We start from the raw sequence: 18,285 nt of genomic DNA on the forward strand, positions 1-18,285 counted from the left end.
GTGTGTGTGTGTGTGTGTGTGTGAGTGCATTGTAGATGGGATTGCGTTATTGATTTGCTTCTCAGCTTGAATATTATTGATTAATAGAAATGCTACTGATTTTAGTACACTGATTTTGTATGCTGAAACTTGATTGAAGTCAACAGTTCCAGGTTCTCGGCTTGAATATTATTGATTAATAGAAATGCTGCTGATTTTAGTACACTGATTTTGTATGCTGAAACTTGATTGAAGTCATTTATCAGTTCCAGGAGCCTTTTGGCAGAGTCTTCTCACTTCTCTAGGTACAGAATCATATCAGCAGCAAAGAGAGATACTTTGACTTATTTTCCGATTTGCTTGCCTTTTTTTTTTTGCCCCCTGTCTGATTGCTATGGGTAGGACTTCTGGTACTGTGTTGAATAGGAGTGGTGAGAGTGGACATCCTTGTTTTGTTCTGATTCTCAAGGGAGATGCTTCCAGCTTTTGCCCATTCAGTATGATGGCTGTAGGTTTGTCATAGATGCTGCATCCTGGAGATTTTGGCATGTTGTATCTCTATTTTCATTTATTTCAAAGAATTTTTTTAATTTCTGCTTTAACTTCATTTTTTTACGCAAAAGTCATTCACAAGAAAGTTGTTTAATTCCCATGTAATTGTGTGGTTTTGAGAGATCTTCTTGGTATTGATTTCTGTTTTTATTCCACTGTGGTCCAAGAGTATGGTTACTTTTATTTTGATTTTTTTAATTTATTGAAACTTGCTTTATGGCCAGGCATGTGGTCAGTCATAGGGTATGTTCTATGTGCAGATAAAAGTAATGTATAGTCTGTGGTTGATGGGTGGAGTATTCTGTAGATTTCTATTAGATTCAGTTGGCTGCCAAGTGTCAAATTTAAGTCTAGAATTTCTTTGTTAGTTTTTTGCCTTAATGATCTAACACTGTCAGTGGGGTATTGAAGTCCCTTACTATTACTATTGTGGCTAAGTCTTTTTGTAGGCCGAGAAAACCTTGTTTTATGAATCTGGGTGCTCCAATGTTGGGTGCGTATATATGTAAGATAGTTATATCTTCTTGTTAAATTGAACCCTCTGTCATTATGTAATGACCTTTTGTGTTCATTTTTACTGTTGTTAAAATCTATTTTATCTGATGTAGGAATAGTGACCCCTGCTCTTTTGTTTTGTTTGTTTGCATGATAAATCTTTCTCCACCCCTTTACTTTACACCTATGAGTGTCATTGCATGTGAGATGGGTCTCTTGAAGATACCAGACAAATGAATCTTTTTTTTTTTTAATCCACCTTGCAACTCTGTGTCTTTTAAGTAGGGTGTTTAGACTATTTATATTCAAGGTTAATATTGATATGTGAGGTTTTGGTCCTATCATGAAGTTGTTAGCTGGTTACTTAATAGTTCTACTGTGTGGTTGCTTTATAGGGTCTGTGGGCTGTGTTCTTAAGTGTGTTTTTGTGGTAGCAGGTATTATTTGTTTCCATGTTTGGAGCTCCCTTAAGGATCTCTCATAAGGCTGGTCAATTGGTAACAAATTTCCTTAGCACTTGTTTGTCTGGAAAAGATTTTATTTCTCCTTCAGTTATGAAGCTTAGTTTGGCAGGATGTGAAATTCTTGGTTGGAATTTCTTTAAGAATGCTGAAAACAGGCCCCAATCTCTTCTGGCTTATAAAGTTTCTTCTGAGAAGTTTACTATTAACCTGATGGCGTTGCCTTTGTATGTGATCTGATCTTTAAGAGTTTTTCTTTAGTATTGACCTTGGACACCCTGGTGATTGTATGCCTCGTTATGTTCATTTTGTATAGTATCTCACAGCTGTTCTCAGATTTCTTGTACCTGGATGTCTACCTTTCTAGCAAGATTAGGGAAATGCTCTTGAGTTACTCCCTCAAACATGTTTTTCAGGTTGTTCACTTTTCCACCTCCTCTCAGGAATGTCATTAATTGGTAAGTTTGGTTGCTTTACATAATCCCATATTCCTGAAAGACTCTGTTCATTTCTTTTATTCTTTTTTCTTTATTTTGTCTGACTGAGTTATTCCAGAATACCAGTCTTCAAGGTCCAAAATCTTCTGCCTGGCATTTACTAACTTCCTAAACTTAGGAAGCAATTAAGCATCTTTAAGCTTCAATTTTTAAACATCAAAAATGCAGGTATTATCAACCCAACCTACTTGACAAGATTGTGGTAAGATTCCAGTGAAATAGTGTAGAACATTTTATATTGTGAAGCATTATTTATGTGTACAGTATTATCTCACATATCTCAACCCCCCAGCTAACAGGCTCTATCCTTAAGATAGATCTCTTACTCTCCCTCTTCTCCTTTCACATAGCACAAATTCTGGTCAGTTGACTTGAGTGCAAATGGATTACTTTACCTGGATACAGAAATTTGTCAACCTCCCAACTATAAATATGAAAGCAGCCTATAATATTTACATTTCTTTAATATACCATTTCAAAACTGCAGATTTATGTTATGGTTATTTCAGTATATGTCCTGTCCCTGTTAATGTGTGGGTTTTATAATAGGGAGATACATTTCGTATCTTCTTTGTTTCATCTATGCTGCCTGCCATAGAGTCTTGTACATGGTAAATACTGAATAACTATCAAATGAATGAGTAGTTATTAAGACCAAGAGGCTTTTCAGAGAAAACTTTACCAACTTCTCTAGGACTAGGACCCCAGATCTGTGCTCAAAGTTCATAGATTGGAGCTGTATCTTAACTAGATGAGAGGCAGGATAAAGTGGTATATTAGAACCCATTTTAGAGATATGACTTTATACGAAAAATACCTAGTTAAAAAGAAACACAATATAGAGACCTTTTATATAGTTTTAGCCTTCCTTGGCTAATAGTGACGTAATCCTTCAACAGAAAAAAAACATGAGCAAAGATATGAAAAACCAACTTGAAAGAGAAAAACAAAACACATAAAAACCAGAAATGATATTTATTCATCTGGAACTTAGAGGAGAGGGTTGGATTGAGGAATTTACCAAAATATTATAGCAGTAATGAGCTAATTCCTAACCCAGTTATGATTGAGAATCTATAATTTATCTCTAATATTAACATGTGTTGAAGTATTCATATTAAACTAGTTTTTAAGAACTTTCACTTAGTAACTGTAGAAGTTATCAGTTCTCTTATTTTCCTTTAAAAATTTATATATTATTTTTGTATTTAGGATCATTTTACTTCTCCAGATGAATATGATGACCCTACTGTGCTGTATGAAGCCATAGTATCTCATGAGAAAAACCTCGTAATAGCCCATGAAGGGGACCCTGCGTGGCGGAGTGCAGTACTTGCCAACTCTCCCTCCTTGCTTGCTCTGCGGCATGTCATGGATGATGGCACCAATGAGTATAAAATCATCATGCTCAACAGACGCTACCTGAGCTTCAGGGTCATTAAAGTAAGTGTTTGAGGTATTTATTTGTGTCCAAAAATTAAAAGTTGAATAACTTGATTTAAACTTTTATTTTTTATTTTTATTTTTTTTAAGACAGAGTCTCACTTTGTGGCCCAGGCTGGAATGCAGTGGCATGATCATGACTAACTGCAGGCTCTTGACCTCCCTCGGCTCAGGTGATCCTCCACCTCAGCCTATCGAGAAGCTGGAACTACAGGCATGCACCACCATGTCCAGCTAATTTTTGTGTTTTTTGTAGAGATGGGGTTTTGCCATGTTGCCCTGGCTGGTCTCACACTCCGGGGCTCCAGTGATCCACCTGACTCAGCCTCCCAAAACTGTACAATTACAGGTGTGAGCCACCGCGCCCAGCCTTTATGTAAACTTTTAAAAAGTGATTTAAAGTTTTTTCACAGAAAAAAAAATGTAATGACCATATTCCATTAGTCTTTCTTGTTTATGAGCACTTGATTTGACTTATTTTTTTCAGTACTTTATTCTGTCCTCTGAAAGTTTCTCATGTGCCATAAAGCCTTAAAATTTTTGGTTATTTCAGTTTTGACAGTCTTTTATCCATTAAATGGCAGGTCTTGTATCTTTTATATATGCAATTTGAGCAGCATTTCTTTTTAAAAAGTCAGCACCGTATTGCTAATATAATATGATTCCTAGGTTGCAAAATGATAGCATACCATGTACTTAATAGAGATCAGAAGTTAAATAGTTCTTTCTAACTTTTCCTTGTTTGTTTGTTTTTTTAAACATCTCAGGGCTTTAAGACACTTAATTTCTGAAATTTTGATAGTTTATAGTTATTTATTTTTTTAATTTACATTAATCAGCCCACAAATGTCATAAACATTCTTTCAACTCTAAATATTTATCTCTCATTTCTATAAAAGATACCTATTATCCTATTTATCAGTGCTCTGCCAATTTAAAAAACTAAATTGACTTCATTTTACTTGATACTTGAAAGACAGAGCATGAAGAAAGAGCTCTGTAGATACTTATTATTTAGCAATCTGCTAATGACAAAGGGAAATTGATTACCTCCTATTTAAACGTGACCTACTTATATTTGTTCCCTGCTTTTCACAACTGGTTATCATAATGTCTTTTGTATTCCTCCCATTTCTGCTCTTCTGTTTCTGTGAATTTTATTCTTGGCCCCTTAACCTAATTCTCTTGTGTTCTGGTTTTCAGGTGAATAAGGAATGTGTCCGGGGTCTTTGGGCAGGGCAACAGCAGGAGCTTGTTTTTCTACGTAACCGTAACCCAGAGAGAGGTAGCATCCAAAATGCAAAGCAAGCCCTGAGAAACATGATAAACTCATCCTGTGATCAACCTATTGGCTACCCAATCTTTGTCTCACCCCTGACAACTTCTTACTCTGACAGCCACGAACAGCTTAAAGACATTCTTGGGGGTCCTATCAGCTTGGGAAATATCAGGAACTTCATAGTGTCAACCTGGCACAGGTGAGCCAAGGGGTTGCATTATTCAGTGCTGGTGTATTCCTGACCCTGTCAATCTAGGCAGTGTGCATCACCTGGGAAGCTTGTAGAAAAAAGTACAGATGCCATGGTACAATATGAACCCATTATTTCTGAACTTCAAGAAGTAGAATCTGAGCATTCTTACCTTCAAAATCTTATTAGATAAATATGATGTATAACTGTGGTTTAAGAACCATTGCTCTATTACTTGGTAGAATCTTGGAAAATACCCTTTATTTGTTTAATTTTTTTTTAACTTTCTATTTTATATTACCACTATTAGAATATTTGGATATTTGTTCTATACAAACGGAAAATTAAGAGAAAAACATAACATGCAAGTTGATTACTTTTTCTGATTTACCGTTCTGTTCCAACACTAGGGGGAGCACTCTGAACACATTGAGACTTGATGGCAATGCAGAGATACTACTGACTTTTTAACAATACATTCTCACTCAGATCTGAAATTTACAGTGTTTTCAGATATTCACATGATGTTTTTTCTCTGTCTTTTGTCTAGTAAATTATGATGTCTGGTGTAGGAACATCATAGTTTGGATGATGAAGAAATATTGCAGAACATAAGCGTTGTTCAGATTCTTAAATATAGCTTAAGAAAACCACATCTGGCAATTAAATTAGCAAACTCTCAAATGTTCAATCTCTGCCCAAACAGAAGGCACAATATAAGCCAGGGGAGTGTTCAAAGAAATTTTCTTTCCAAAAAAGATCTAATATGCTGGAATTACCTTAAAGAGGTTCTTTCCCCCTAAGACAAATGGCATAGAGATGGGGTGCCCAATTGTCCTTGTTTGCTTAGTCACTCTCCATTTTTTAAAAATAGGAAAAAATGATTTCAGCACCTCTCTTCAAGTGTAGTATATTAACAGTATAAATGAATTAGGTTTTCAGGGGTTACATACTTCAGAGTCACTGAACAGACGTTGGCACTGGTAAGAATTCTGTTTCCAGGCCTGGCGCGGTGGCTCACGCCTGTAATCCCAGCACTTTGGGGGGCTGAGGCGGGCAGATCACAAGGTCAAGAGATCGAGACCAGCCTGGCTAACATGATGAAACACCGTCTCTATTAAAAATACAAAACTTAGCTGGGCATGGTAGCGGGCACCTCTAGTCCCAGCTACTCGGGAGGCTGAGGCAGGAGAATCATTTGAACCGGGAGGTGGAGGTTGCAGTGAGCCAAGATTGCACCACTGCACTCCAGCCTGGTGACAGAGCAAGACTCCGTCCCCCCCGCAAAAAAAAAAAAAAAAAAAAAAAAAAATTCCATTTCCAGCTATGATCTTAATGGTACAACTGAATTATATACGGTTCTTTATTATGGTGCAGGACAGATAATAGAGTTTATAAAAGATTTGAGGCAGTGAATATGATGGGTATAGTTCTTAATTAAGCCATTCTTTGAAAACGTAATGAGTTTTTTTGTTCCTAATATTGATTGCACCATGAAGACTTTAAAAGGTGAACATTAGTAGCATTAGCAGTTCAGAATAGCTGGAAAAAGAATGTAATACCCATTTTGAAGTGATCTTGGGATAATGCTTCCTACTTTGGTATTTGTTCCTAGGCTTAGGAAAGGTTGCGGAGCTGGATGTAACAGTGGTGGCAATATTGAAGATTCTGATACTGGAGGCGGGACTTCCTGCACTGGTAACAATGCAACTACTGCCAATGATCCCCACAGCAACGTGTCCCAGGGAAGCACTGGAAATCCTGGGCAGGGATCAGGAACTGGACTCCACCCACCTGTCACATCTTATCCTCCAACACTAGGTAATATGAAACAAAGTTATATGGCTAACATTAGCTTCTTAGCCATAGAGGCTGATTAGTATATATATGTGATATACTTGGAAATTCAGAAATAGAATTTTTTTTTGAGACGGAGTCTGGCTCTGGTGCCCAGGCTGGAGTGCAGTGGCACAATCTCGGCTTGCTGCAAGCTCTGCCTCCTGGGTTCACACTATTCTCCTGCCTCAGCCTCCCGAGTAGCTTGAACTACAGGCACCCGCTACCACGCCCAGCTAATTTTTTGAATTTTAATAGAGACAGGGTTTCACTGTGTTAGCCAGGATGGTCTCGATCTCCTGATCTCGTGATTTGCCCACTTCGGCCTCCCAAAGTGCTGGGATTACAGGCATGAGCCACCACGCCCGGCCCAGAAATAGAATTTTTTTATTCCAAGTTGTACATTATTCCATTTGTTCATATTATTTTATATATATAAAATATATATTTATTTGTATATATACTTTTTAAACTTGATAATTCAATGTAAACATTTTAGTATATTAAGGATTCTTTGAAAATATAATTTTTATTTTTATTTTTATTATTTTTTATTTTTTGAAACAGAGTCTCACTGTGTTGCCCAGGCTGGAGTGCAGTGGTACGATCTCGGCTCACTGCAGACTCCGCCTCCTGGGTTCACACCATTCTCCTGCCTCAGCCTCCTGAGTAGCTGGGCCTGCAGGTGCATGCCAGGCCTACAGGTGCATGCCACCATGCCCAGCTAATTTTTTTTGTGTGTGTTTTTAGTAGAGACGGGGTTTCACCATGTTAGCCAGAATGGTCTCAGTCTCCTGACCTTGTGATCTGCCCGCCTTGGCCTCCCAAAGTACTGAGATTACAGGCATGAGCCACCATGCCCAACTGAAAATATAATTTTTAAAGGCTAACAATATTTAACTATTATAATTAACTTCTCCCCTGTTGGACAATGACTTGGTTTTTCTTCTAACATAATGTTGTAATGATCTTTGTATATAAGTCTTTGTAATCATTTATTATTTTCATAGGTCAGAGACTTTAAAAATGAAATCACTAGGCCAAAGCTTGTGAGAATAAGACTCTTGATATATAATACCAAAAATCTTTCCAGAAAGGTTTTGTTTTGTTTTTAACCATGTGGAGACAGTTGAAACCTTATTCCTTCTGCATACCAGGTGGATTGTAGATCTCATGTCAAAGGGAAATTAATAAGAGCATACTTTGAGGGCCTAGGGACAGGGACAGTTTTCTTAATTAGCACATAAAAAGTACTAATGACAAAATAAATGATTAGTAAGTTTGAAGATTGTCAGTTCCTGCCTCTGCTCTTGCTTGCTCCAGGCTTGCTCCAGGGTGGCAGGAGAAGGGGTGTTCTTTAATTTTATTCTTTTAATTTGCATTACTCTGATACCTAAGAATGGAAGTTTTTAATGAATTTATCAGCAGCTCCCCTTTCTAAAGTGCCTACTTACATCTTTTGCCTATTTTTCTATTTGGTTATCTTTTTCTTATTGATTTGTGTTTTATATTCTGGATTTGAGCTCTTTCAGTTTTCTGTACCACAAATATCTTTTCCCATGCTGTCCCTTGTCTTTTCATTCTCCTACTGTGAAGAGTTACTTGCCTTCTTCTGATGAGAAGTCCTTAATTTTAGTGAGAACAACTTACTAATCATTTATTTTGTCATTAGTACTTTTTATGTCCTAATTAAGAAAATTTTCCCTGTCCCTAGGCCCTCAAAGTATGCTTTTATTAATTTCCCTTTGACATGAGATCTGCAGTCCACCTGGTGTGCAGAAGGAATAAGGTCTCAACTGTCTCCATATGGCTGGGCAGTTGATCCAGCCAGATGGAGAAGCTGATCCTCTCCCCGACTGCCCCCCTGATTGCTTCACATGAATCAGATAAAGTTCTAAGACATTTACTTAAATTTAAAGACATTTACTAAATTTAAAGACATTTATTAAATTTAAATATATATTCCAATGGGATTCAAGTGAAGAGACCTGTTAGATCAACATTTTGATGTTCTTTTTTTGCTTCTGAGTGAAAACCTAAAACTTTCAGTGTTCTTTAAATGTACTTTTTGTTCTTACCTTGATGAGCTCTTTTTCTTTTCAGGTAAAAAGTACATGTAACTATGTTTTCAATGTAATTAATTTTACATTACTCTTATGAGTCAAGAAAAAGACAAGTCTGAAGAATTATATCAAGCCACTTGAAAAAGGCAGAAGAACCTGCTTTTCAGTGCCACTGATCATTCCTATTTAGTAGTGCGTGGTATTCACTGTCTCTCTATCGGCAGTGTCGCTTTTCCTTGGTAGAAGTTGAAAGGGCAGTAATACTATGCTTTGAAAAATAGTAGTTATAGAGCTTGCCACATAGTAGGGCCTTAATAAATATTTCTCTTTTTTAACTGGCAAAAATTATATATATTTATGGTATACAACATCATGTTTTGATATGTGAATATATTGTGAAATGATTAAATTAAGCTAGTTAACATATCCATCACCTCATATACTTATTTCTTTGTGGTAAGAACATTTTAGAGCTACTCAGCAATTTTTAAGCATACAACACATTATTATTAACTCTAGTCCCCAGGCTGTACAGTAGACCTCCAGAGCTTGTTCCTCTTGACTTACTGGAATTTTGATCCTTTGATCAACACCTCCTCTTCCCCAGCCCCTGGCAACCACCATTCTGCTCTCTGCTTCTGTGAGTTTGGGTTTTTCAGATTCCACAAGTGAGATAATGCAGTATTTCTTAGTAAATCCTTCTGACCTTCTCATTTCCGTGAGATACTTCATTTCTGATATATTATGGAAGTATTCTTGTTCTTTTAAAATATTTCTGTGAAACATATTTTAGGATTTATTACAACCTTAAGTCCTGATATTTGCTGTAAAATATTTAATTATTAATTATGTCTTTCGTATGCCCCAGAATTTGAACTTTAAAAAACTTTAGCAAATAAAAAATATATTACAGAAACCACAGAAGAAAACAGATCTCAGATACATATTTCTTTTCTTAACTTTAAAAGTTTAGGCATAAACATTAAGTTCTATCAATTCACCAATTAATTGCTTAGGGGAAAAAGTCTTAGAAGCTGCAAAAAAGTATTGTGTCTGAGTCATTCTACTTTGAGTGAGTGCTGCTGTTTCTCCTCCTAGGCACTAGCCACAGCTCTCACTCTGTGCAATCGGGCCTGGTCAGACAGTCTCCTGCCCGGGCCTCAGTAGCCAGCCAGTCTTCCTACTGCTACAGCAGCCGGCATTCGTCCCTCCGGATGTCCACCACTGGGTTTGTGCCTTGTCGGCGCTCTTCCACCAGTCAGATATCACTTCGAAACTTGCCATCATCCATCCAATCCCGACTGTCGATGGTGAACCAAATGGAACCCTCAGGTCAGAGCGGCCTGGCCTGTGTGCAGCACGGCCTCCCTTCCTCCAGCAGCTCCAGCCAAAGCATCCCAGCCTGCAAACATCACACTCTCGTGGGCTTTCTTGCAACAGAGGGAGGTCAGAGCAGTGCCACTGATACACAGCCAGGCAACACTTTAAGTCCTGCCAATAATTCACATGCCAGAAAGGGAGAAGTGATTTACAGAGTCCAAGTAAGTAAGCCCAGAGGTGGTCTTGTGCTGTTTTTGTTGCTTATTTGTTTTTATTTCTTATTTGTTGAATGAAAGAGTCTTGTGAAAACATACCTTATCTCACTTTGTCTCAAGACTAGAATATTTTTAAATGTTGGGGAAAAATTGCTTCAAACTTAAAAGCTGAAAGCAAATGGTTTTTGTGGTGGTGATACATGTTCCTTGTTCAGCCATTGTCACATGGCCATTGCAGTGAGGTCTACCAGAGACTGAAAAGAATTCAAGAGGTAGCTCTTCAGATTTTTTTTTAAATTTCATTATAGGAATTTAAAAAATAACTTGAGACACAGAGTCCTGTGAAAAACATTTTGTTTGAGATTATGTAATTTTTCATCATCAAGAAAAAAAAGAATTGGAAATGTTTTTATTTACCATGTAGATTGTAGATCCCAGTCAAATTCTGGAAGGGATCAACCTATCTAAAAGGAAAGAGCTACAGTGGCCTGATGAAGGACTTCGGTTAAAAGCTGGGAGAAATAGCTGGAAAGACTGGAGTCCGCAGGAGGGCATGGAAGGCCATGTAAGTTCTTTTACAAGCTAGCGGTCTGGGGCTCTGCGTTTTTTGAAGTCCGCCTCACTTGGATGCATGGTTTTAGCTGATTTATACTTATGTATAATTTTCAGACAAAATTGCTACTACTAATCCTAGGTGGGGGTAAGAGTTTGTGAGTATATTCCAGGTCTCCAGCACTAACTTCTTATTTTATTCTAAATCATTAGGTGATTCACCGATGGGTGCCTTGCAGCAGAGATCCAGGTACTAGATCCCACATCGACAAGGCAGTACTTCTGGTCCAGATTGATGATAAATATGTGACTGTAATTGAAACTGGGGTACTAGAACTTGGGGCTGAAGTGTGAGCCAGTGTTTTATAAAGACATTTCTTTTTCCCTCTCAATTCCAAGGCATTGGAAAAAGAGAGGAGCGAGCAGAAGATGCCTGCAAGTATCACTTTGATCCTATGTGGGAGAGACTGAAAACAGAATGAGCTTGGTTAAGCGCCTCTCCTTTGCCCCTCACCCTGACTCCTGTCACTGTCTCCATCCCCAAATAAAGCTGAAATATTTTTTTAAGTTAGCTGCCGAGAAAACATTTTGCATGAAGGATAAAGTTCTGTTAAAATACATCGTTAAAAAAAGTTTTTCCTACACATTGCCTATGCTTTAAATCAACAAACTCTTCATTTCTAAACTATGATCTCATATTTTTCTAATTTCTTTGCCAAAAATAATTGCCATGTTTTGTCATAGAACATGAAATTCATTTACCTTAATTTTTAAAAACAGACAAGTGTAGAAATGTTCCGTTTGACTTATAGCAGTATAAAAGTTTAATGTACAGTGAAAGAGACTATGAACAGACATAGATTTATCTTATTCCTTGAGCGCTAAAAACTTTAATGAAAAAAACTGCACTAATTTTTTACAGCAATGCACTAAAGTCTGAGATTTCTCAGAACATTTATTTATATATAAAAATAAAATACCATTATTTAAATTGCCTTTGGGATTAGCCCCTTCCCTTTCCTTATAAACATAGGTAGCAGGAACTGTGCTGCTCATTTTTCTGTTAGTAGTGTGTACTTCATGCCAGGACATTGGATATTTTCTTTAAAGTGAATATGGAATCTCAAGATATACATAGCTTCATCATTGACATTGCCCAGAGCCAGTAGTCAGCAGATCGGTCGTGTGAACACCACTGCCAGCTCCTGTGTCTACATCTCAGAGGAGCCCACGCGCTCTGCTTCTCTCCACCAGGGCAAGCTCTGCTGGGCGTGCTTCTGGGAAGAAAACACTTTTATTTAAGAAGCAGATGAATGTCCAGGAATTTAAAGAAAGGCTCGATTGCCTTTTATTTATGAGTTTCTAGCTCTTGAAGTTATTCACATGCAGTTCAGTTAATCAAGTAAAATTTTTTTCAAATAAAATTATCCAAATGGTGCAGTTATTGTTATTAAATCCTTCTTTAATAATTTTGCTTTTTATTTTTCCCCTCTTCTTTTTCTGTTACTTGAATTTTATTTCTTGTAATTTATAGTGTGTAGCTGTAAATTGAAATATTTATAACTGTGAAATTGACTTAATTCATATGTTGTGTCATAACTTAAATTTTATTTTTTTTTAAAGTGTATATTCAGGGAAATATATTACTCATATTTACAATTGGGCGATATGGGAACTTCAATTTAGATTTAATTTGCAACTTTTAGCATTTTTTTAAATCCTTGATAAAATTTTCCCTTTTGGTGTGAAACTCCAAAGAAAATTATACATCTCCTCTGAGCATTTAGGAGCAGCCATCTTTCTACCCCTTGTGAACAGAACATTGAAAGAAACAGGTAAAATTAATTTTAATGACACATTTTGTTTAATCCAGTATAGTCAAAGTATTACTATTTCATCATAGGTCATTAGCCATATTTCAAGTACTCAGTAGCTACATGTAAGTAGTGGTTACTCTATTAGACAGTACAGATTTAAAGTATCTTTTGTGGAGGTGACAGAAGAGAGAAGCTGTTTTTCCTACTAATTCTGATGTAGATCTCACATTATAGCATAACATTACAGTAGAAGGAATGAAAACTAAGAAAGTAAATAGTGAACATACAAATCTTACTGCATTTCCACTTTAAAACCTATTTATTTTCCCTTTTTCTAATTTTAAACTTCTGTGGTCATCCAGAACCTAATGTGCCTTGTGTTGACATTTCCATAGACTTCACACTTTACAAAATTTACTGTTTAAAAATACTTGTGAAATGATTTGCTGAACCTTTGTACAAAGGTACCCTTTCTAAATTGACCATTTAAAAATGTATTTTTCTGATACTGTCATTATATTCTGCATTTGCCTCATTTTGGCAGATCTACAGTATGCCATTGAAGTTTAGTGTTGTTTTCTGTTTTGGAGGGTTTTTTTCTGAAACTGAATTTATAATCTATTTCTCTATATACATATATTTTTAAAATCTTCTGAAAGGAACTATGTTCCCTGCTGCTTGTTCCCTTTCTGAAGTGAATATGATCTTTTCATGGTCATTGCCTAGATAAGAGATAAGTAGAGCCTTTTCAATCTTAGATGGAAGATAATTCATTTTCCCACACAGAAAAAAAATCTGACCTTTACATGATTTAATCAGAAGGGCTAGAATGTTTTAATTTCTAGCCCTCCTCCAAAAAAAAATTTAAACACATCACGTACTCAGAAACAAGTCAGATTTCAAATGCAAGACTAGATTTTATATGGAACATTTATGTTGGGTTTTGATTTTGGGTAACAATTGATATATATTTTTCTCAAAACAAGTTGAATTTTGTTAATATATAATTATTTAGTGAGTTTATAAATTATAACCTGAGAGAAGCCCTGTTGTTTTTCTTAAGAGTCTAAAACTGACAACCTTTTAAAAATCATAATACTTTTCTAGTAATTGCATCGGGGAAATGGTGATAATTGAAGAAAGATTCATTCTTAAGAATAATTTGATCTAAATTATTATATGGAAATAAATATACTTGTGTTAACTAAATTGATCATAAATTCTTGTTCCTGCCTCACCCCTCACCCCCCAGAGAATAGTAAGTGACTCGTTTAGATTATCTGCTTAACTCTTTTCAGTTATGTACAAGACTTCAGCATACATTAATGTCTTTAGCTTATAAATTGCCAATGCTTTGATTTCCATACTTTGAAAGTTAAAAGATTTAACTAAAATACTAGCTTTTTTATTCATTTCCTTTTAATGGAATTGTACGATTGAAATCTTTGTTTTATCTTGTTTAATTCTTCTCCCACCTCCTCTTTTGAGAGAAAGGTAATCATGGAATGAGTTATAAATTGTTGCCTTTTTTTCCTTTATTTCTTTCATTCAGTGGCAAAAAAACATTTTTTAACTCCTCACTAAGCTTTTGGTTAATCTTCCAACTTAAACCTTGGTATGAACTCTCTTTTTCACCAGTTTCAACACTGGATAAAACTTTAATGTTGACTTTTGGTAAAGAACTTTAATTTTTCCAAGAATCTAGATTAACATAAGATGGTGATATTTAAGGAACTTGGAAGAGTAAGTGGTGAGGCTGTATGTATATTTTTTAAGAGATTACCTTTTAGGAAATGAGTGGACAAACTTAACCAGTGTTCTGCCTTTTTTGACTTTGTTACTGGAGGATGATAATCTATTTCTATTAGATTTGAAGTATGTTGGAAAATATTTCAAGTATATCTGAAATACTTCTAATTCTTAAAACAGAAGTAGTCAGACAATGTTTGTATCCTAAGTGAGATGTGGAGAATTACTCTGTATACTAAATGTCAGGCAATGAAAATATAAGTTTTTGTGTAGGAAACCTAGTAAGAAGATGTGTTTTTCTTTCTGAATGAGTTTATTTTTCGATCACATACCAAAATATAAAACTCAGCCTCACATTTTTCAGCAAGGTTAGCTTAGCCTTGATAAATTCCTCTGTGCTTCTGAGTAGCATCCTTCTGCCTCTGCTTAGCAGCTCTGCACTTGGTGGATTGCTGTTGTGAGTCATTCATCCAGCACTGGGCCTTTTAAGCTGAAGAGTCACCCAGTGTCTAAAAATGTCCTTTTCGTGTAGCTCGCTTTCAAGCATCTTTCCGCCTAAATAAATATGTGACTTGAGAAAAAGGTCATAATGATTTTGTCAGAATTCTTTGAACTTGTATTTACTAGCTACTTAACTATAAACTGCTGTCCAGATTGTTAATTTCATGTATATTTATTTTAATTAATTTTTCATGAATATGGACAAAGCCTTTTCTGGGGTGTGTGTGTGGTTTGCTTTTTAAGTCCTCATTATTCATTTGTATTCTTTTTCTGTGTAATGTAATCATATAAAGTTACTTTTGAAACAGACCCAGTTAATTTTCTCTTTTGATAGGATACATGGTTTAGATAAGGTATAAAATGTCCCTTTTTATTCTAGAGGCTTTTCCTTTAATTCAAAGATTAGTGGAGAGAATAACGTCAGTCAAGCCTTATGTGGTACATGGAACTTGCTAATGGACTTTGGACATTCTGTTTCAGTCTTACGTGGATATTGCTTTATTGGTGTTGAGGAAGAAGAAAATTAGATACTACCAGCATTGGGACAGCATAATTCTAATATTGCATTGAATGTGGCTTTTTAAAAATAAGTATTAAAAAGCCAATCCTTTTCTTCATTTATCTTTTTTTTCTTAATTTGGTTGATATGCACCCAGTCCGTCTTATTTTTACTTGTTAAATGTCTAGGAAGAATTGCAATTGGAAAGGAATTAATTATTATACAAATAAATCAGGTAGGATATGAGTGGAGTAAGTGCTTGAAACAGAAGTATATTTTCTTCTTTGAATCACCTCACCAGAGTCATCTGTCAAGAATTATGTATAACAGTTTATCTTTATTGCCTACAAGCCACATACTCTTTCTGAATTAAGATAAATAACTTATATTTGTGAGTTGAATTTCATTATCTGCCATTTTATGGAATCAACCTCACATTGTTTGGTGGAACTAGAGCTGATCGTCACCACAAAGTTATATGACAACTCCATTCTAAGACTTATACCTATTATATAGGGTTACATCTTTTTTCTTACGCCTCAGCTCTGTACCTGACAATTTATGATTCAGTGGAGCCAAGCTAGAAAGGAACAAAGGTCATCTAACACTGTGATAGGGATGAATTCCTGGGTGTTACCTGCACAATGAGGTGGTGCCCTGGAATTCAGATCAGAGTAGTAATAGAGCATAAGATGGCTGCTCCAGATGACTCTTGGGTTTAGTGTACTTGTGATTGAACAAGACTTTTTATATATGAAGCTTGATTCTACAACCAAAATGATAGAAATGGGTGGGGGGATCATGTCTGCTTACGCTTTTTAAAAGCTTGTGGTTTAAGTAAAAGTAAAGTGTAAAAACTGATTAACCCTATACAAGTCTGACAATGAGCTCAGCATAAGGAAATGGAAGGAGGAATATTGAAAATGATTCTAGGAAAGTGAACATAAGAAAGGAAAATGGGTTTTCCTTTTCTGATCATGGGCTCTGGAAAGTTCATGGCCTTTACCAGCATTCAGTATAAACCAGAGATAAGGACATATGTACTTACGTGTGTCTGTGAGTGTGTGTGTGTCTGAGTGTTATTCTGAACAGCTTGTAAATATTGTAGTTGTTTAAAATGGAAAATAAAGGCTGAGTTTTTTTGGCAAATATATTGCATCAAAAATACAGTATTGACAGTGGATAAAACACTGAGGAAATAAATTTTTTTCATTTTGCTTTCTGTCCATTTTTTGTCAAATTGAGAAAAATTAGAGTACACTATATTAAGTTCTGTATGGCATGTTCACACTTGGTTCTGAAATAATTTTAAACAAGCTTTGGCCTGTAAACATGTGCTTCAGCTTACAGTAGGTCAAAAGCATACATCATACTTCATGTGAAAAGATAGTCTGTTTCACACTTTTCTTAGTACAAGGGTTGTAGTTTGTATCTTCTGAATTTATCTGGATGTTACATATTAACAATATTAGATGGAACATGTAGGATAAAAATGTGTGTGTTCAATCACAGACTAAATTACAGTACAGAAAATGGAAAGAACATTTGGATTATGGTCTTCAAAATCAGGCAGGTACAAACTTGTTTGGTATATTTGCAGTGTGTAATAACTCAGTGATTTCACAGATAATACTTAAAGAAAATGCAAGCTAATTTAAAATGAGAATAGACATATTCTTGATTAAATCACTTATAATCCTTTAATGCATCATTTTAACTATTAGAACCAGAACCAGCAGGATACAGATTATATGCCTTTTGCATCAGAGTTCAAATAATTTGGTATCTTTCTTCTAGGGTCACAGTGGCATAAAACACCAAAAGAGAAGCATTCCCTGGATAAGTTGCATTCATCGTAAAGCCAGAGATTCAAAGGGCTATTGACATGAAATTTAGGTCCCATAAAACTTATCTTTTTTTTTTTTCTTTTTAAATCCAGATCCTGCACAACCTTATTCTTAAAGTGCAGTTTATGTAAGATTTTTCCTCCTAAAGGATCCAAGAATGTTTTGCTGAACTGTAGCCAATGAATCTTGCCATGTTAGGTGTGTTTTTCCCTGGGGTAGAGTGGAAAGCAACACTTTGTGAAGTTAAGGGCATGACAGAATGGTGGCTTCCTGAGTATTTAATCAGCACTTACATAAAATATTTATTCTCAGTCTGGGCAATAGAGACCCCTTTTCTACAGAAAAATTTGAAAATTAGCCGAGCATGGTCGTGTGTGCCTGTAGTCCCAGCTACTTGGGAGGCTGAGGTGGGAAGATCACTCCGCCAGGAGGCGAAGGTTGCAGTGAGCTGAGATCAAGCCACTGCACTCCAGCCTGGGTGACAAAGCGAGATGGTGTCTCATAAATAAATAAATAAATAAATAAAAATAAAAAATTCCTCCTTCATATGTGCTTATCCAAGGCGACTGAATATAATTAAGCTTCATCCTTGGGAAAATGTAATTTAATGCAAGAGGATCCCTAGGTTGCTTTGCAATTTCTCAAGCATTGACAGCAAATAACGAGATGAATCTACCTTGTCTGTGAAACTTTTAAAGATTCCGTTCAGTTTCAGTGCCCAGTGAACCATGCCAAAAGGGAAAAGTCATCTTTCAGTCCGAGGTTCCTTTTTTCTTCTGAGAGCACTGTTTACGGATGCAGAAGCAACTGGCCTATATAAAATACTCCTCATCTTAAAGCCAACATTCTTGACCTGTCTTTATCATATAAAGTCGGCATCCCAGGGTAACACTGAACTTAACCAGATACCCAATAGTGCCTCTGTGTGTTTGTAATAGAGTTGACCCTTGAACAACGCAGAGATTAGGGGTGCCAACACCTGGCACAGTT

At 36.0% G+C, this 18,285-nt stretch overlaps 1 protein-coding gene across 8 annotated transcripts in view; it reads left to right on the forward strand.

The window, feature by feature from the left end:
* Positions 1-18,285, forward strand: part of PCNX1 (pecanex 1) — a 210,817-nt gene that overhangs the window by 189,982 nt on the left and 2,550 nt on the right. For 5 of the 8 annotated variants that reach the window (XM_037984189.2, XM_037984188.2, XM_007987162.3 and 2 more), the window contains 6 exons: positions 3,197-3,427; positions 4,631-4,905; positions 6,512-6,717; positions 9,894-10,336; positions 10,755-10,895; positions 11,096-16,665. In XM_037984189.2, coding sequence (XP_037840117.1) covers positions 3,197-3,427; positions 4,631-4,905; positions 6,512-6,717; positions 9,894-10,336; positions 10,755-10,895; positions 11,096-11,236 — 1,437 coding nt within the window. In that variant the 3' untranslated portion in view covers positions 11,237-16,665. Of the gene's footprint in view, positions 1-3,196; positions 3,428-4,630; positions 4,906-6,511; positions 6,718-9,893; positions 10,337-10,754; positions 10,896-11,095; positions 16,666-18,285 lie in introns of those variants that run through there. The other 3 variants (XR_012090995.1, XM_073011117.1, XM_073011116.1) reach the window with 2 other exon arrangements.

This window comes from Chlorocebus sabaeus, chromosome 24, assembly GCF_047675955.1.
Source record: "Chlorocebus sabaeus isolate Y175 chromosome 24, mChlSab1.0.hap1, whole genome shotgun sequence".
NCBI lineage: Eukaryota > Metazoa > Chordata > Mammalia > Primates > Cercopithecidae > Chlorocebus > Chlorocebus sabaeus.